General features: G+C 39.0%; 1 protein-coding gene across 1 annotated transcript in view; it reads right to left on the bottom strand.

Annotated features, from left to right (window-relative positions):
* Positions 1–14,528: 14,528 nt before the first annotated feature.
* Positions 14,529–22,194, bottom strand: part of LOC308101330 (uncharacterized protein) — a gene marked incomplete at its 5' end in the record, with an annotated part of 82,011 nt that continues 74,345 nt past the window's right edge. The window contains 4 exons of the mRNA XM_080450754.1: positions 14,529–15,128; positions 18,689–18,792; positions 19,326–19,459; positions 19,571–20,419. Coding sequence (XP_080306880.1) covers positions 14,936–15,128; positions 18,689–18,792; positions 19,326–19,459; positions 19,571–20,419 — 1,280 coding nt within the window. The 3' untranslated portion in view covers positions 14,529–14,935. The remainder of the gene's footprint in view (positions 15,129–18,688; positions 18,793–19,325; positions 19,460–19,570; positions 20,420–22,194) is intronic.

Here is a 22,194-nt window from a genome sequence, read left to right as displayed (position 1 = left end):
CTATTAACATAAAGATTACGCTGTCTGTCAGTTATGTAACATAATAGATTTAAATAGGTTTAAATAGGATTAAACCTGACTAAGTCCAAATGATTTACTTATTACTCCAGACTTTTTTTGGGCTTATTTCACAAAAACATGTGACTTAGGCCAAAAACAATGCCTATTTTGTCCTAGGTCACACTAGGGAGATATAATAGGCCATTATACTCAAAGGGGACGGAACAGCATGATCCTTTTCAATTAGGAGATAGGCGATTTGACCAGAGGTGGCCAGTGTCATGAGGAGCTGACTTAGGCAAAAGGGTTTAGGATGGTGACGCTATGTAACAGAGAACTAAGTGTTGTGTCTGTATTGATGGTGTTAAATCTCCCTACCTTGCCTGCCCTGTTGGGGTCCCTCAGGGTTCAATATTAGGTCCCATTGTGTTTTCTCTGCACATCAATGACCTACCACCTGTGTGTCAAAATATTCATGCCCAGATGTATGCAGATGATGTAGTCATTGTGTCATTTGGTAGGGACTTGACAGAGGCTTCTTTAGTCCTGGCATCTGTGCTGACCAGTGTTCAAGACATGGCTCTCATGTCTGCTTTTAAACACCAAAAAGACTGTGTGCATGATGTTCACAAAGAGGCCAGTTAAAACAGGACTCTTTTCAAATGTGTTCTTGGGGGGAGGAACTTGAATTGGTAACACAATTCAAGTAACACATTTCAAAAACGGAAGCCTGACACAGGCATCAGTACAAGGGCCGTCACCAGAGGGCATTGTGAGGTGCAGCCTTTGCGCAAAATTCCTTTTCAGTTCAATGAAGTGCAATTTGAAACAATCTACCCACTAACATATTAAGAGAGACTCCATCCTTTAGATCTTTTAAGGTCCAACTAAAAAATTGAATCGTGGGCAATCACACGTGAGTGTCTTGTTTTTTAGGTCAAAACTAGGCCCTTTTTTTACTGTTGTTTTTTCTCTTCTGTTTGTATCCTTTTACTGCAGTAGTGTTTATATGTGCTATTTTTTGTAATGTCGCTTGTTTTCTGTATGGGGACTACGGATGGAAATTAGCATTCTTGCTAAATACAGTGTATTTACACTGCATTTTATGTGTGGTGTTTATTGCCCTGTACCGTCCAAATAAACATATAAGTATTAGGGTTGGAGGGGGGGAAACTCTGACTGTTGTTTGTGCGTATGCACCAAACAGGAGTTCAGAGAAATAACATTCATCTTTCTTAAAACCACCGACAGGAATGTTATTAATAAAGTACCAAGGAACCATATAAAGTGCTATAGAGAAGGATAACCTATAAGAGATGTGTCTTTAGCTTTTGTTTAAAGATTTCGGTGGAGTTATAGCCTCTCTAATTTCCCCAGGGTCTATGTTCCACAGTTTTGGTGCATACTGTACATGGAACGTGTTGCCTCTCATATTTTATTGACTTCAAGAAGACCTTCCGAAATGATTGTAGACACATGCAGTCAGAATATCAGTCAGTTTACATGATGTTTGAACATAGTGCTTAAATGATAACAGACACAATGCAGTCAGTAGTATCAGTCAGGTTAAATACAAACTATAAGGGAGGAGGATCACATGATCATGTGAGCTGAGCAGAGACACATCAGCAGAAAAACAACACTCTTCACCCATTTTGATTAGAAACAATAAGTTCAAAGGTCATTTTCTATCAGGTGGTGAGTCTGACCCACCAACCCATAGATAATTAATGCTGACATAGAAAGCCACGTATTTCATAGAGAGGAAGGTCAAAGTAGTTCCTTGTTTTACTATGACTTTGTATTATTATATAGAACAGTAAGTGTTGCCCCTTGCCTTTTCTCTCTCTCTCACACACACACACACACACACACACACACACACACACACACACACACACACACACACACACACACACACACACACACACACACACACACACACACACACACACACACACACTCTCACACACACACACACACACGCTACTTTTTTTAATTGGAGTTTCGGGCCGCTGCGCAGCCCTCACACCTAAGTCGCACGACTGATCTAACGCATATGCCCATATATGGGTGTCTCGGGGCTCCCAGTCGCCCTCAGGGGACACATGCGCAAATCAGTGTTGTAAGTATTCCAATGTACGTAAATAGAAACAATACAGAAAATAGCAGATCTACAAGCTGCTGTTGTTGTATTTTCACTATTATTGATGTTTTTTGTACTAAATTTGTACTTTCAATGTGGATGTCAAATGACGGCCAATTCTGCCTTCAGCCTCATATTGTGTTTGTCATGAGACTGATAACAATGTTATCAGCAGCGATGGTGAAGTGGATGCTGAAGTGGAAACAAGCTGTAAGCTTCTTTGTGTTATCCTTTTGATTATGGTGGGTCAGATGTATGTTACTGTATTATGTGACATATGTTTTTATTTCATGATCAATAAAGACATCAATCAATGAATCTAAATTAGTCAACTATCAATGAAGACAAACAGGCTTAATTGAAATTTGCATTGCATATGCATAGAAATGCATTTATTATGCACGCACGCACGCACGCATGCACGCACACACACCCGCATGCACACACACACACACACACACACACACACACACACACACACACACACACACACACACACACACACACACACACACACACACACACACACACACACACACACACACACACACACACACACACACACACACACACACACACACACACACACACACACACACACCCATTAAGCAGAAACATTTCCTAAAAATGTGACATTGACCTGAACTTCCTCTTCCAGTGTGGGAACCAGTGTCTTTGCTCAGGAAAACCTATCTTGTCATTGTCTTGGTGCTGAGGTTGGATGTTTTGTTTGGAGGTGAACCCTGATGGTCCCTATTCTATTCAGGGGAGAACAGTCGGTGAAAATAGATGATCTACAAGCTAGTGTGGAGCAAAAATATCAGGGGTCCTAGTATAGAGCACTGGGGGACTCGCGGTCCCTAAATATACTGTAGGCCTATGTGAAGGCTGTGTTTCAACACAGTGGTGACATGATTATAGACACATGTCATGTAGTCAGTAGCATCAGTCAGAGCTGAGCAGAGACAGTGCAGCAGAAAAACAACACTCTTCACCCATTTTGATTAGAAAAACAAGTTCAAATAAGTTCAAATGCCTTTCAATTGTTTTTCTCTGTCACTTGGTGACCCAACATAACACACTTTGGGCCCCGACCCATAGATTAATTAATGCTGAGAGTCACATATTTCATAGAGAGGAAGGTGAGATAAACCACCGCTCATCCGTCAACCCCAAAAAATGTGGATGAGGTGCTGGAGCTGAACAAATACTGTGTAAAAGAGGAAAAAAGACAGCAGCCACACTCTCATAACACTGTGCAGATATCTGAGTTTAATGCAAGCTTTCGGTCGTGTGTTACTTAATTTAAACTCAGATATCTGCACAGTGTTATGAGAGTGTGGCTGTTGTTGTCTACGGCTGGCCGAAGGCGTGTCAGAGACTCTTTGTCCACCCTTGTCCGTCCGTCCGTCCGTCCGTCCGTCCGTCCGTCCGTCCGTCCGTCCGTCCGTCCGTCCGTCCGTCCGTCCGTCCGTCAGTCCGTCCGTGTAGAGCTAATCTCCGGCGCCGTTGGCCCGAACGACATGAAACTGTGCACACACATTACCTGGAGGCCAGAGAGTGTGTGTGTGTGTGTCACCATTTGTGATCTTGTTTTAGGTTAATTTTCATGCTGTGTTCCCTATGTAATGTTTTGTAAATGTATTCCACTGTTTGTCTGTCTGTCTGTTTTCTGATTTTATGTTTTTTGTGAGGACTGCGGATGAAAACTAGCATTTTCGCTAAATCCGGTGTATTTACGTCCATGTGACATCCATTAATATGCATTGTCCTGTCCAAATTAACAAATAAAGTCAAGTAAAGTAAACTCTGCCCCAAAACATATGCCTGTTATAGTGCCACCAGGAGGCCGTTTTTTCTAAACACTATTATATATTACTCCTACAGATTTTGTCCAAACATCACGCAAAAACATTATCTCTATAGTTTTGTGTTCAAGATAGTTCTGTCCGATTCTTCATATTCCATCCTGATTGGCTAAGATTGGCATCGTTAGCCGATTTTTCCTAAACACATGTTTTGATTTCACTCCTACAAATTTTGTAAATTTCTCATATTTCATCCTGATTGGCTATTGACTTCTACTTCCTGGCCTGCTGAGACCTGTGCTCTGTTATGGAAAAATATAAACTTCACATCAATATAAAGGAAATAATTCCAGCAGAGGGTAGAGTGGATGAATCAACATATATTTATTATACTATACGAGAGCTCTCGGAGACTGCCTCATGCAGCCTCCTGATTGTCAGTTGTGTGTCTCCTTTATACACAAGAAGAGAACACAAATAGCTGGAGGTGTGGTTAGTGGACAGAGTCATATATGGCTCTATTTAGAAGGTAAATAGACCTACAAAGTGAGCAAATGTTCTAACTATAATCATAGGGGAAACAGCAGAGTGTGCAAATGTCCTTTCTTTAGAAGGCTCATAGAAGTTATAACTATAATCATACAGCCAACAGTGTAGTTTTCATATAATTTCCATTATAGCTCCGAGGAGCACATTGTTCGAGTTTGTTCTCTTTTGCATAGAGAGGGAAGTAAAAGTAGTGCAAACGCAGAGCAGCACTATAGCGGCAACATAAGAGATTGAGAGTGAGAAGAACTATTATGGTCAGCAACCCTTTGGTTTAAGCCAGAGGGAGAGTGTGTCTGTGGTCGAGCGACCCTAGATTTAAGTCAGAGAGAGAGCGAGAGAACAGAGACATGCCCTCTACTATACTGGTAAGGAGGGCAAGTGAGGAGGCTTCTCCCACTGCCTATGTCAGCGGTTTATGTTAATCTATATATTCATGTCTTAACATAGCTTGTGTTCTTCATTGGCCCTTGACCTTTTCAGACACACACAACCCCAAAACTTTGTGACACAGATATCCACGGAGAAAACAAACATATATCCACTCTGGATATAAATGAAATAATAAACCGTCTCACCAGTCAGAAGAGTGTCCTGAACGTCTTCCCTTTAAACGGTGAGTATTGACAGTTAATGTGGCCTTTGCTATTTTCAACCTATAGCTTAGAGGAATAAAGAGATAAATATTCAAACTGGAACAGGTCTCCTGTGGACTCCCTGTCGGTTTGTCTCTGACGTTTTTTTCCCCCCTGAGGGCCGGCCACTTCTGCACATTAATATGGTACGTCAGTCATTCACAGACCCGTCAATCAATCAATCACAATACATCAAAATGAAAGCATCAACATTTGAACCCCCCAAACAATAACAAAATCAAAACATAAACATCACAAAAGATAGGACCTTACCCTTAAAGGATGGTGTTCTTTTAAGGACTATTTTAATTCATAGGCATAATCTTTTAAATGCCATTATAAAAACTATCCTATTTTACACATATGTGGCAGCGCTACAAAATGAGCACTGCAGAGTACTTTGTATTAAGTGAGCTGTTGATCTTTCAGTGTGTGTGCGTTTGGAGGTGCCAGTACTTTTCTGCCATTTATATGGTAATAAGCTACGGCTTCAGCCTACACCTTTTCGGTCCATGAATTTTTTATTTTTTTTTCTTCCTTGGAAATGTTAAATGACAAACTCTGTACATGGCTTAATGACCGAAATAAACTAATTCATTCAAACTAATTCATTCATTCATTCATTCATTCATTCATTCATTCATTCATTCATTCATTCATTCATTCATTCGTAATGACACACTCCAGTGCTCCTCTTCTAAGCGACATGCATCTCTGTTTTTTAGCAGAGCGCCCTGGACACCTCGAGTAGATAGTTCAACCTTTGGAGAGGAGCACCAGCTCACTTTCACACAGAGTTTTACAAAATAATTTTAGTTGGGCTAGAGTTTAGGATAACCGATACAGTTCCTAATATTTCAGTTTAATCTTCTAATCGATGCTGCTCTCTCATGTAGTTTAGTTGTTGCTGCAGATGTATAATCAATAATATGTCCTCTCAGCACAGCCTAGCATGTGTTCTATTTAACTATAAGTAATGTTCAACTTCTGTTTGAATAAACCTTCTGAACTCTGTTTCATCTAGTAGTGAAACGTTCACCCACCACAAGGTGGGGCTAGAGTACTTATATCATGTCCATGTTGTTAACAAAGCTCCATGATAAGACAGATTAATGCTCAAATGAATACATACAATAATTCTGTATACTTCTGTTGTTAATAATAATAATAATAATTCAATGTGAGAATTGCATTCATGTCAAATCTGCAAAATGCCCACAACCTATACTTTATAAACATTGATATATGCAGTCTTGCCACCACGGCCAAAGACACCATCACACCAGAATGAAATGTTTGGAGCGGGGGAGTCTGGTGCAACGCTCAGGTCCTGGACCTGGTGAGACGGAGGAGGAGCCCGGCCAGGAGGCCATCCACAGAGCCTAGTCCCTCCACGTGCCAGAGCCTCTCCTCTCCCCCATTCCTGGCAGAGTAGTTTCGGACAAGCGTATTGAGTGGCCCTGTCTTTCCCTATTTAGGACTGACCGTGGGTAGCTACCTGGGACGTAAGTCGGGGCTTGATCAACCCTGGCTGGGTCACCTGGGCGAGGGTGTATGTTGCGAGACCCGTAACATCCTATGACCCCAGGCTACAACACTGATGATACGTCCCAGGTGCATCCATGTGATGTTTTTTTTTCGTCATCCTCCTATAATTTTACAAACCTCTGCGACCGGACGCGCGGGGGGGACGCGCGACAGGACGCGCAATAACCCCACGTTTGCAACTACTTTCGCCTGAGCACTTCACCGGGTATGGTCTAGTGATTATAAACATACTGTATGAGAGCATTGTCTCATTAATGTGTTTATAAAGCCTACTGACACAATAATGATGATGATGATGATGATGATGATACTAATACTAATAATGCAACTTGTACAACTTTGTATATTATCTTCAATAACAACAAACATTATATTAATCTACATGAAACATGGTATTAAAATGGAACAGACGGCTGTTAGATTAATGTTATTCACATTCTGGCTTCCCTTTAACTAAATAATGAAAATATGAATATAAATCGTAATATAATGTCTACAGTGCATATTGGGTAGAACTGCAAGGCAGACAAACCAAAGCAAACACACAAACTACCACATGTAAACACAGCCATCATGTAGCTGTATACACACCAGCTAACTGATACATGGTGAACATGATGGTTTCAGCACAGAGCTCTTTCACAGCTGGTCCAGTTGAAATGAGCAGAACAGCGTGCATCGTTCCATCCTCTGTTAGAAGAGGAAACATGAGACCCATCATAATACTCAACACAGTCTGTTACTGCATTGAGGTAAAGGCCTTTTGCAGGGTCATTGGTTTCACCATCAGGCTCACCAGACATCCAGTACCTGTAGAAGTAGGAACATATAATTATTACAATACTTTTACAAGGATGTTTTTTCACTCTAAATCGTTTTTTCAAATGTATTCATTGCTAAATTAGCCGATCTAAGCTCACAACGTGTTGCATCGCAATCTGTTGCATACATCGGCTATTTTTGCCACTTTTGAAAATGTGTGGGATAGATGAATGAATGAATAGTTAAAATGTTCATTTTAGGATTGAGAAATGAGTGCACACAAAGTACTGATATAGTAAATAAAATAAAATACAAATTATAATTAGCCTATTTGTATATATTTCATATATTTCTCTAATAATGAGTGGTTGCCACAAAATCCCAAGGTTCACCTGGATCTCATGACCAGTGTTAGCCATATTACTCAGGAATAGTAATACATTACTAGTTACTTTACTATTATTCCCTTGTAATTATATAAGTTATTAGCTGGTATCAACTTTAGCTGGTATCAATCAGCATGCAGCGTGCTGCAGGACAATTTAATAACTTCAAAACTTAATAATCTGAACAGTGACATCATGTTCTGAAAAGCAGCAGATCAATGTAACAGTTGTTTAGCTACCAGTTGTCTGCTAACTGCATGTAGCTAGTAGATTATTATATAACTGGGAAACATACGGGTATAATTTATACCAAACTAGTGGCAAAGCTTCAACATCAGGCTTTATTCCATACAACAATATAAATGATAGGCTACTTCTACAGTAGGCTAGCATGAATACTGAAAGGTATTATCATGTAGCCTAGCATTGTGATTTGATATGGTAGGTATAGGGGTGAAATTAACATCCAATATGCATCTGGTAGTGGAGGATAAGCTCTGGTTTGGCTGCCACACGGCTGCAGGAATTAGCTGTTTCTTGATTGTTTCAAGCCAGTAGATGGCACTGTTGCGACTGCTGATGCACTAGAGCAGTGGTTCTCAACCAGTGGTCCGGGGACCACCAGTGTGGTCGTTGAGGTGGTTCCAGGTGGTCCCCAGCTAAATGATGGAGAGTTGGTAACCAAATAGACCCTTATTAGATCTGTAACTCTTGAACGTGTAAAATGAAACCAAATGGACCCCTACGGATCCATTTGGTTTCATTTTAAACTCTCAAGAGTTAAATATTGTTAAACATCTGCATTACTTAATTTACAAGAAGTCTACACAAATAGAAAATTTAGAAGAATTGTTATTTTTGATCAACGTTTGCCTGTTGTCTCTACTATGGAACCAACATCAATACATTATGGATGGAATTGTGGACAAAATCGTATCCAACTATAACAAAATGTAAGTCTTGGGTCTGAGAGTCTAAATCTCATCAAATGGTGGTCTGTGGCTCAAATGCCAAATAAATAATGGACCTTGATATGAAAAGGGTTGAAAACCACTGCACTAGAGGGGTAGGCGTGCTGCAGGACGATATGGGAGTTATTTCATTCATTTTGTATTGAATAACTTCAAAACGTACAGTAGGCCTAATTATCTGAGCAGTGAAATATATATATATATATATATATATTTTTTTTTAAGCAGCAGATCAATGTAACAGTTGTTGGGCTACCAGTTGTTTGCTAACTGCATATAACTAGTAGATGATTATATAACTGGTTAGATAAACCTACTGACTATGGTATCATTTATACCAAACTAGTAGCAAAGCTTCAAAATCAGGCTGTATTCCATATGAACAACAATATAAATGGTATTCTACTTCTACAGTATCATAAATACTGAAAGGTATTATCATGTAGTGCATTGTGATTTGATATGGTAGGTTTAGGGGTGAAAATAACATCCAATATGCATCTGGTAGTGGAGGATAAGCTCCGTTTTTATATATATGACTTTTCTCTAGTTCAGTTCAATAGTCATTAGGTTCACCTTTATAATAAAGGTCTACTGTACCTTACCTTATTACCCTAACAATTACAGTATGTACAGCCTATTCATTTTAAGATAGCTACACATTTACATGTCGTAGGGATGTTAGCATGAAGCCAGTTATTAGCCTATTATTATTATTATTATTATTATTATTATTATTATTATTATTATTATTATTATTACCCTTATTATTATTATTACCCTTATTATTATTATTATTATTATTATTATTATTATTATTATTATTATTATTATTATTATTTCATAATAATAAAATGTTTTTGTTATTTTTTTAACTGCCTATTTAAAAAAATTCTAAACCATTCATGTTTACCAAAAGAGACAATTCAAAACGTTCAAAATAAAACCTACAGTAGCCTACTCTTTTCCTAAAGGGAGAGGGTTTTGTCGGGAGACCGTGCACATTGATGCGAGTGCACGTCTGAGTGTGTGTGTGTGCACTTTTTGTGCTGCTTGGAGTGCGATGTTGGATGAGACAACTAACTAGATAGGCTACTATATAACAGTGCAGTGACATGCTGCCTAAAGTTTATACTATATCACACATACGTCTGTCAATAAATCAAATCACCCGATGCGACACGTGCTTGATCGGCAAACGACACTATCATTAGGATTCACTTACTATATTAATAGAATAAGTATTATATGACGGGTGACTGAGTAGGACTGTGTTGGACACATGATCAGTGCTGACAGTGTGTAGACAATATTGATCTAACTTAATAAATCTACATCTGTAATCTCAGCTGCTGAGCTGGTGCTGCATGTGGCTCAAAGGTTCACTCAATATTTCATTTCAACACCAAAAGAGACATTCATTGTTTCCTCCAAACTCACACAAATACATTATAAATGAATCACTGAAGCCCTTGTCCATTAAAAAAATAGTGAATATAGCACACAACGCTCACAAGCTTGTAGATAGGGTGTAAAACTATAAAATAGGTTTAAAGTGGTTAAACCGTTCCTCGGTTTGCTGGGGACCCCTGAAGGACCCCCTGAAGGACCCCTGGGGGTCCCCAGGCCGCACTTTGAGAACCACTGCTCTAAAGATGACCACACACACACACACACACACACACACACACACACACACACACACACACACACACACACACACACACACACACACACAGGTTTGTATTAATACTATACTTGTGAGGATATCAACATTTAAAGGACAGCCATTTTATGAATGCCATTTTCTATACAAATTTTGCCAAAGCCTAAAACCGAAAAATAGCAGATCTACAAGCTCACAACGAGTCACTCTGCGATGCATAGTGAGCTTATTAGATCAGCTATTTTTCGGTGCACATGACACTGGCAACGTAACTAAGTATAAATCATGTTTAACTCTAATTCCAACCCCTGAATCTAACCTCTAAATGTCTAATCCTGATCCTAACCCCAACATGAATCTAACCTCTAAATCTCTAAAAATCTATTTTCAACCATAAAACAACCAACCCTGGAAGGAGGACCCCCTGGAACCCCCCTCAGGGACCCCCGGGGTCCCTGAAGGGGGGTGTCAGGGGGTCCTCCAGTAAAATGAGTTAAGACAGCATAACACAATCAGTTTAATCACTTTAACTTTGATATATATAGGATATTCAAAAAGAGCCAATCTACACAAGCTTGTAGAACATCTAAAAAAAAGAGAAATGTCTTTTAAACATTTTTTAACACATTGTTTGTATGAAGATTCTTAATCCCACTGCCTCCCCGGCATCCACCTGTAGGCTCTGTTTCTAGATTCTCATGGGGGTCTTAATTAATTCCCTGTAAATTCTATTTGGCGTGTAACATTTATTAAAATGTTCATACTTACAGGGAATGAATAGATTCAGAGCCCTGACGCCAAACTATGCTTCACTATGCTCAATTATGCTCAATAAAAATGAATTCTAAATCTAATCCAAGACTTGTCTGCCTGAACTCATGCAGGCCTGCAGTAATAAACCAAGCTAAGAATGATTCCTGACTCCTGCCCATTTGTTTTCAGAACCTGACCACTAATGTTATGTAGTAACAAAACATATTTTCAGATGGGGGTCCGCTTAATTTGGGGTCATTGACACAAAAAGCACATACAAGCACATCATTTAAATTGATTGTTTTTCTTTTTCCTTTGTTTCAGCACAAATCCTCTCTTCTAGGGGGCCCTGCCACAGTGTGTGTGTGTGTGTGTGTGTGTGTGTGTGTGTGTGTGTGTGTGTGTGTGTGTGTGTGTGTGTGTGTGTGTGTGTGTGTGTGTGTGTGTGTGTGTGTGTGCGTGCGTGCGTGCGTGCGTGCGTGTGGGTTCAAAGTGTAGGACTGTGTTGTAGTGCTGATAGAGTGTAAACGAGTTGATATAATATTGATCTAACTTAATAAATCTATATTTGTATTCATGAGCTGGTGACATGTCTCTGCTTTGTAGCTTTCGCTATGAATCCTACTTATACTGTACTTTCATGTGCTTTTTTCAGCAAACTCAAATCAATCAACCAATCAATCAATCAATCAATCAATCAATCAAATCAATCAATTGTCCTGTGGGTTGGAGGTCAGCACTATTACATCATTATTTGTTTATCTTATATTGTCGTTGTCGGGCAGAAACCAGCTTTCTCCACATTAATGGTCAAAAATCTCCTAACTCCACTTGAGCTGTGTTTGGGTAAAGTGAGGATAATATAAGGACACATTCAAATATCTGACCATGTAAAAGTCACAATACCAACTTTGATGAGGCAGTATTGTGTTATTTAAAAAACGTGTTGTTTTTTTTCATTTCCTGAAAAGCTAATATTTTGGAGCTGGTTTCTGCCCGACAGCAGAGAGATATTGTTTTAGTGTCTACAACACTATTACATCATTATTACATACTATATTATATTATTTACACTATTACATCATTATTGGCTCTCAGTATTCTAATATATAGATATTAGAATACTGAGAGCTAATGTTACTATGGCTGAAATGATCCTTTAAAGGGACATTTCACTTTAAAACACTTCATTTTAATGTCTACTCAGACTATAAAGCACTTCTGGGGTCATTTAAACGTCTACTCAGGCTTTAAAACATCTCGGGGTCATTTAAACGTCTGCTCGGACTTTAAAACACTTCTGGGGTTATTTTAAAGACACACAGACACACACACACGCACACGCACACGCACAGACACAGACACAGACACACACACACACACACACACACACACACACACACACACACACACACACACACACACACACACACACACACACACACACACACACACACACACACACACACACACACACACACACACACACACACACACACACACACACACACACACACACACCCAGACAGACAGACAGACAGACAGACAGACAGACAGACAGACAGACAGACAGACAGACAGACAGACAGAGAGACAGAGAGACAGAGAGACACACACACACAGACACAAAGGCAGACGGACAGGGGCAAAAACATAATTTTCGCCTCCCGGCCTGTCGGCCTGGTGAAGACAATGTTGAGTGAGAAAACAATGTCGCACATTAAAGCAAATCATCTGGGGACCCCCTTGGGGGTTATCTGTATCTATATATACAGTATTGTGCCAGTATAGTATCTATACTGAACAACTTCTGAGATGATGTTGGTCAATTTGGCAGAAATGTCTGTGTTTTCTAGGAATAGGCCTTTTACACAAATAACTGTTTTTGCTCTGTTTTAAAGAAGGGGCGCACAAATGATGTACTATCTCACTAAGTTACTAAGTTTCTGTCTGTCTTTCTTTCTTTCTTTCTTTCTTTCTTTCTTTCTTTCTTTCTTTCTTTCTTTCTTTCTTTCTTTCTCTCTTTCTCTCTACGGTTCCCTTCCTTTCTCTGCTGTATCTGAGTCTAAGACAATGTCACTCACTGTTATTTACACATTATGTCAAACGTATCCTCTGCATTTACTCATCCTAACTATTAGGAGCCGTGGATGATATTACTGTAATACATTTACCCATCCTAACTATTAGGAGCAGTGGGTGATATTAATACATTTACCCATCCTAACTATTAGGAGCAGTTGGTGATATTAATACATTTACTCATCCTAACTATCAGGAGCAGTGGGTGATATTAATACATTTACCCATCCTAACTATTAGGAGCAGTGGGTGATATTAATACATTTACCCATCCTAACTATTAGGAGCAGTTGGTGATATTAATACATTTACTCATCCTAACTATCAGGAACAGTGGGTGATATTAATACATTTACCCATCCTAACTATTAGGAGCAGTTGGTGATATTAATACATTTACTCATCCTAACTATTAGGAGCAGTTGGTGATATTAATACATTTACCCATCCTAACTATTAGGAGCAGTTGGTGATATTAATACATTTACCCATCCTAACTATCAGGAGCAGTGTATTGCTCAGGGACACATAGACTCTGAATAATATGATGACGTTTGAAACCTTCCTCTGTTTCATCTAGGCGGTGAAACATTCAACCTCCACAGGGTGGTGCTAGAGTGCTTCTATCATTTCCATGTTAACAAAGCTCCATGATAAGAGATATTAATGCTCAAATTAGTACAAACAGTAATAATAATAATAATAATAAGGGTAATAATAATAATAATGGTAAAAATAATAATAATAATAATAATAATAATAATAATAATTCAATGTGAGAATAGTATTTATTTATAATCTGCTATATGCCCTAACATTGATAAAAGATGTATTGCATTATTCTAAACATACTGTATGAGAGCATTGTCTCATGAATGTGTTTATAATGCCTACAGACGATGATGATGATAATAATACTACTAATAATGCAACTTGTACAACTTATTATATATCACCTGTAATACATAACATGTAGCTAGTGATTTACATTAAAAATATTAGAAGAAAACAATTATTAAGAGGAAAATCTTAACCAAAAAAAAATAGCATTTGATTTGTGTTGAATACTTTATTAACAGTTTGCAAATAGTACAGTGGTACCATTCTACAATGATGCTAAAAGGATAACACAAAAAGCCCTAGGGGCTTGTTTTCATTGTGGTCCTGTAGCAGATCTACAACTTCGTAACACATTGCGATGAGCTTGTAGATCTGCTATTTTCCAATACCCAAAGTATAAAATAGGGTTTAAGTGGTTATGTAAAGCACATAATCAATCAATAAGAAAGTTAAATGGCAAATAAAATGAAATAAAATGCTTAATACTGGTGAGAAATAGATGCATAACGTCTCTTGCACTGTTTTAATACAACAGAACAAACATTATATTAATCTACATAAAACATGGTATTAAAATGGAACAGATGGCTGATAGATTAATGTTATTCACATTCTAATAGGCTCCCCTGTGAAAATATGAATATAAATGTAATGTAATGTATACAGTGCATATTGGGTAAAACTGCAAGGCAGACAAACCAAAGCAAACACACAAACTACCACATGTAAACACAGCCATCATGTAGCTGTACCAACACACCAGCTAACTGATACATTGTGAACATGATGGTTTCAGCACAGAGCTCTTTCACAGATCCAGTAGTCGTTATGTTTAGAACACGGTACATCGTTCCATCCTTTGATAGAAACGGAAGAATGAGACCCATCATAATACTCAACACAGTCTTCTTCTGCATTAAGGTACATGCCTTTTTCAGGGTCCCTGCGATCATGTTCTCCATCAGGCTCACCAGGCTGCCAGTACCTGGAGAAGTAGGAACATATAATTATTACAATACTTTTACAAGATCGTTTTTCACTCAAAATCATTTGTTTTTAAATCATGACTTCATTTTATATTCAGTGGTTTTCAAACATATTCATTGCTTAATTAGCCGATCTACAAGCTCACAACATCATAATGTGTTGTAAGCTTGTACATCGGCTATTTTTGCCACTTTTGAAAATGTGTGGGATAAAAGAATGAATGAATAGTTCAAATATTTATTTTAGGATTATGAAATGAGTGCACACAAAGTACTGATATAGTAAATAAAATAAAGATTATAATTTAATATATTTAATATATATATTTAATATATTTCACTAATAATGAGGGGTTGCCACAAAATCCTAAGGTTCACCTGGATCTCATGACCAGTGTTGGTTATAATTACTCAGGAACAGTAATAAATTACTTGTTACTTATTACTCCTTAGTAATTATATAAGTTATTAGTTGGTATCAAGAGGTATCAATAAGTTATTAGTTGGTAATAATAAACAGGAAGCATCGTGCTGCCGCCTTATGTTTGGCTGCCACACGGCTGCAGGAATTAGCTGTTTCTTGATTGTTTCAAGCCAGTAGATGGCACTGTTGCGACTGCTGATGCACTAGAGCAGTGGTTCTCAACCAGTGGTCCGGGGACCACCAGTGTGGTCGTTGAGGTGGTTCCAGGTGGTCCCCAGCTAAATGATGGAGAGTTGGTAACCAAATAGACCCTTATTAGATCTGTAACTCTTGAACGTGTAAAATGAAACCAAATGGACCCCGGATCCATTTGGTTTCATTTTAAACTCTCAAGAGTTAAATATTGTTAAACATCTGCATTACTTAATTTACAAGAAGTCTACACAAGTAGAGAATGTAGAAGAATTGTTATTTTTGATCAACGTTTGCCTGTTATCTCTTCTATTGGTACCAACATCAATACAGCATGGATGGAATTGTGGACAAAATCTTATCCAACTATAAACATATTCTAAGTCTTGGGTCTGAGAGTCTAAATCTCATTAAATGGTGGTCTGTGGCTCAAATGCCAAATAAATAATGGACCTTGATATATGAAAAGGGTTGCAAACCACTGCACTAGAGGTGTAGGCGTGCTGCAGGACGATATGGGAGTTATTTCATTCATTTCGTATTTAATAACTTCAAAACGTAGGCCTAATTATCTGAGCAGTGAAATATTTTTTCGTTTTTGAAAAGCAGCAGATCAATGTAACAGGTGTTGAGCTACCAGTTGTTTGCTAACTGCATATAACTAGATGATTATATAAGTGGTTAGATAAACCTACTAGACTATGGTATCATTTATACCAAACTAGTAGCAAAGCTTCCAAATCAGACTGTATTCTATATGAACAACAATAGAAATGGTAGGCTACTTCTACAGTAGCATAAAAACTGAAAGGTATTATCATGTAGTGCATTGTGATTTGATATGGTAGGCATAGGGGTGGCATAGGGGTGAAAATAATATCCAATATCTAATTATTATTATTTAATAATAATAATACATTTTTATTTTTTATTTTGTTTAACTGCCTATTTAAAAACGTTCTAAACCATGACTGTTTCCCAAAAGAGACAATTCAAAACGTTCAAAATAAAACCTACAGTAGCCTACGCTTTTCCAAAAGGGAGAGAGGTGTAGGCCTATGGGTCGGGAGACCGTGCACGTTGGTGCGAGTGCACGTCTAGTTGTGTGCACACTTTGTGTGCTGCTAGGAGTGTGATGTTGGATGAGACAACTAACTAGATAGGCTACTAGAAAACAGTGCAGTGACATGCTGCGTAAGGTTATACTATATCACACATACGTCATTAAATGAAATCACCTGATGCAACGTGTGAGCTTGATCGGCAATGACACCATCATTAGACTTTATGGATTCATTTATACTATATTAATATAATAAGTATTATATGACGGAAAGACATGGAGGATAAAACGTTGACTGTTTGCATTCGGCGTTCAACTAACACATTATGGATTATAATGACCTACTTTCAATATAGGCTACCATTTTATGCAGAAATCCTCCCAGTGTCTGATGACAGAACAAGGAGGAGAGAGTCGGGTGGAAATAACACCTCCCCATAGCATTTAAACATGTGTCTTCAAGCAGATGATACTATCAGACAGATCAAACTCATAACTAAAACATTGGGGTCTTTATGGCTAAACATTTGCAGCCCCTTGCAGTCATGGGGGACGCAGGATTTCAGCATAATGAGTAAAGTCAGCCTGTCGCCTCGCCGAGTTTCAGCAACACAGTAAACAACAATTCATTTTAACCATGAACGTGACATTGTCAGGTAAACACACTCTTACTTTAAATAACAGCCTGTTGTTTTTTTTAAACATTATGGCTTTGAAGTATTAGAATCTAAATGATGGCGGTAGTTATAGGCTAATTGCAAAAAATACATGCTTTATTGATAGCCTAAATACCCAACACGTGTACTCACAAAATATTGAACCATCCCTCCCTGCAGGCAGTCGTTTAGATTAATACATTAACAGTATGGTTAATCTTTTTTTTATTATTTTCATACACGGCGACGCCTGGAAATAGAACAGAGCCGTTTCGGAGCGTCGGGCGAGGCGTGAACGCATGCTTGCGCCGGTGTGGGATAGGTTCATTGAAAATAATGGGGGTGGCTGTTTTGACGCGCGCCGTTCAGTGCCTGTGTGTTGGCCTTTATATTACTTACATATTATATTACTTATTACTTTTACTGTTTTTCTTCATATTCCATATCGTTGCTGTCGGGTGGAAGCCCGGGTGTCCAAAACGATTCCCTTTTCATTATTATTTAAAAAACATTTGAAAATGGTGATAATAACCAATCTACTGTACAAGCCTTGGGCTTGTAAATCTGCTATTTTCACTACTTTTGTGCGACACTCTTGTATAATGAAGTAGGGCATTCATTTACAAATAAATATAAAAAGTCAAAATATGGAGATACAAGGTTTCTGCCAGACAGCTAAGAATTAATTATCCTTACAGGAGGAGTCAAAAACTTCCTAAAAGCAGCACTAAACACAATGAAGCCTCTCAAACATGCCTGCACAAAGTTTATAATGCTATAGTGCAGCTGGATACAGACACACCACAACAAAGACAAAATACAACCCATATAGTGAAGACATGCACAGGCATGGCCTCACAGGCATGACCCGTTTCGGAGGCACCAAAACGGGTCGTAGCCCCGGGCACCACGAAGGGTTAATCCAGCCCTGGTGACGCAAGGTTACTTGGATCAGTAATGTAATAATATTAAAATGACAATACTGGTTACGGGGGAAAGTTATTATATTACAGTAATATATTAATAAGTAACGCTTTACTGCCCAACACTGCTCATGACATATCAGTGTACCTCGACACCTTTGAGAACCACTGTTCTAGATATTAGATGCTAATTAACTGGATAGTGAAGTAGACACAGATGTCTTAGTGACAGTGTAGTCATTTTGTAAACATTTAATATAATTTAGAAGAATAAAGGTAAAATTAAGATGATCAGTCTTACGTTGGTGTGGTCAATGGTGTTCCATCTACCCACTGGAAAGATCCTTCTCTGTCTCTGTCGGTCAAACCCAGCCACATTCTTTTGTTGAAACTGGCAACAAAGTCCTGGACAGAAAAGCTGATGGTTAGGCTACCGATGCACAAACTGAACAATATGTGTGTCTCCACTAAGTGGAATAGGATACCACCAGACATGTATGAAGCCACGCACACACACACACACACACACACACACACACACACACACACACACACACACACACACACACACACACACACACACACACACACACACACAAACACACACACACACACACACACACACACACACACACACACACACACACACACACACACACACACAAACACACACACACACACACACACACACACACACACACACACACACACACACACACACACACACACACACACAAACACACAAACGCACATCCGTGCCCACCAACACACGTACACACACACAAACAAACGCACACACGAAAGCTAACGCACACAAACACATGCATGCACAAGGACACACACACACACACACACACACACACACACACACACACACACACACACACACACACACACACACACACACACACACACACACACACACACACACACACTACCTGTTTTGCTTTGCTCTTTATGACAATCAGGTCTGATTGTCTGTCTCTACACCACTGTCTGCTCTCCTCCCAGGTTTTCTTCTCAGTAGAGATGTAATAACAACCTCTATCAAACTTCTGCCATCCAGGTGATTCTAACAACAAAACAATAAAGTTGGACAATATTGTTTTCTCTCCCTCAAATGAATGACAAATCATGAACATCATGTTCTAAAAATGAATAAAAACAGTGATGTCTCACTCACCACAGAGCCTCATCGTCATGTCATCTCGCTCTTCAGTCAAGCTGTGTTGTCTGGTCTGTAACTGGTCAAACCTAGTCTGTAACTGGTCAGAACTGCTCTGTAACTGGCCTTTCTGTTTAGTCAGTAGGTTATATCTGGTCTGTAACTGGGTAGAACTGGTCTGTAATTGGTTATAACTGGTCTGTAACTGGTCTTTCTGTCGAGTCAGTTGGTTATGTCCGGTCTGAAACTGGTTAAAACTGGTCTGTACCTGTTCATAATTGGTCTGTAGCTGATCTTTCTGTTGAGTCAGCTGGTTATGTCTGGTCAGTAACTGGTCAAAACTGGTCTGTAGCCGGTCTTTCTGTTGAGTCAGTTGGTTATGTCTGGTCAGTAACTGGTCAAAACTGTCCTGTAATTGGCCTTTCTCTTCAGTCAGTTGGTTATGTCTTGTCAGTAACTGGTCAAAACTGTCCTGTAATTGGCCTTTCTGTTCAGTCAGGTTGTTATGTCTGGACAGTAACTGGTCAAAACTGGTCTGTAGCTGGTCTTTCTGTTGAGTCAGTTGGTTATGTCTGGTCTGTAACTGGTTAAAACTGATCTGTAACTGGTTATAACTGGTCTGTAGCTGATCTTTCTGTTGAGTCAGTTGGTTATGTTTGTTCTGTAATTGGTCAAAACTGGTTTGTAACTGATCTTTCTGTTCATCTGGGCTATTATGCCTGGTCTGCTGCAACTGGTCAAAACTGGTCTTAAGTCGGTTAAAACTGGTCTGTAACTGTTCTCGGTCTTCAGTCAGGTTGGTGTTCCTGGCCTGTACTTGGTTGTAATTGTTCACTAGTTGGTCTCTCTCCACCTTGTTGGACTGATCTGTATGGAAACAATATAAGGGGAGATATAATTAAAACATGTACACAGTCTGCTGCAGCAAGTCAATTGTTATTATTAAAGTACAGTATATTTTATCAGGAGGAGTAAATAATAGCTATCTTGACAACACATGACCGGGATTCTTTCTGTGTGCAGTTTGTATGTTCTCCCACTGCTCACTTGGGTTTCCTCACACATCAAAACACATGCATGTGAGGGAGAAACTCCTGTCAGTGACCTTGAGCAAGGCATTGGTTTTAGAGCCCCCACCTGAAGCAAACACGTGCTTCAGCACAATAGACAGAAAGACAGAGCAGTCTGCATGGTGCTCTGTAGGGTTGAGACTGGAGTGGAGTTCCTAATTTGATTATTCAACACAATCAAAGAACATGGGCCGATGTACAGAGTTGTATAACTATAGAGGTAATATAGCTCATTAGCCACAGCATGAAGGTATGGGAAAGAGTAATGTAAGCTACGCTAAGTGGAGAGATGACAATTAGCGAACAGCAATATGGTTTTATGCCAAGAAAGAGCACTACAGGCTCTGAGAGTGTTGATGGAGATGTAAGCTCAAAGGAGTTACACTGTGTCTTTATGGAGCCTAAGGAAAGCACATGATAAAAAGAATATTGACAGCTAATTTAGATTTAGTTTTAGGGTAACGCTTGCTCATATAGGGGCCAATTCATACACGTAATTAACACTCAATTAATGCTTATATCATACATTAATTCATCGTTCATTTATCATGAATATGTCATTAATTCCTGTTAATTAATGATGAAGTCACTTTGACTCGGTAGCTTCTATGCCCAGGATGAGTGCTCATAGGCGGGTAGGAGTACTGAGGAGAGTCGGTCCCTGGTAACCTGACTCTGCCAGATGGAAGAAGCTTGCGTCACAAATGTTTTAGAGTCAGGTTAGGTCCCTGGTGGTGCTGTTCCAAAACGTCCATGTGGTGCATGGCTGTGTATTAGGCTGACGGGGGCTGACTAGTAATTTTGTAAAGTTTGCATGGCTATGATTGAGTTCCCATCACCAACGCAAGCCTAGTAGCCAGATCCCCAAATTACAACTAATTAAAAACTTGGGACAATGGATAAACAGGATAGGGCAGGCTATACTGTCGATGGACTATGTTATCAACTGGAAATGATGACAATGCGTCGCATTGCATTTTCTGCCATATTTTCAAATGGCCGAAAATATATAGGGCTGAAGTGGGTAATGTATGTTTTGTAATAATAATCCAAATCTACAAAGTAACTATAACTCAAGTTTTAAAATAATTGTATATATTTCCCTCTGAGATGTAGTTGAGTAGAAGTAAAAGTACTGAACATTGGAAGTACTCCTGTAAAGTAAAAGTACCTCAAAACAGGTACTTAAGTACAGTACTTGAGTAAATGTACTTAGTTGCTATACACCACTGGCGTCCAGTGGCAGCAGCAGTGTTGCCAAGTCTGCTTATTATAAGCAACTTTCGGCTTTTCTGTTAAGTTGCTTGTAAATATTGCGGGTTGCGTTTTTTTCGGGGCTTGTTCGTAAAGTGTAGTTGCTTATTTGGGCTTCCTTCCTAAATGTTGTTTAAACCAGTGGTCCTCAAAAATTGTCATGTGAAAGACCTCCAAAATTAATGTATTTGTCCGCAGACCCCCATCTGTAAATATTTTGTGCCAGGGACCCCAGTACCAGTTTAAAAAACTTTTTTGGAAAAAAGCCAATCTATGTATAGGTTTAAAGTGCTCATGTGGCCTAGTTTTCATAGACCT

Source organism: Gymnoscopelus braueri (genome assembly GCF_963280865.1).
Source record: "Gymnoscopelus braueri genome assembly, chromosome: 15".
Classification (NCBI taxonomy): domain Eukaryota; kingdom Metazoa; phylum Chordata; class Actinopteri; order Myctophiformes; family Myctophidae; genus Gymnoscopelus; species Gymnoscopelus braueri.
The sequence above is the reverse complement of the archived record's forward strand: the minus strand, read 5'-3'. Positions and strand labels throughout refer to the sequence as shown.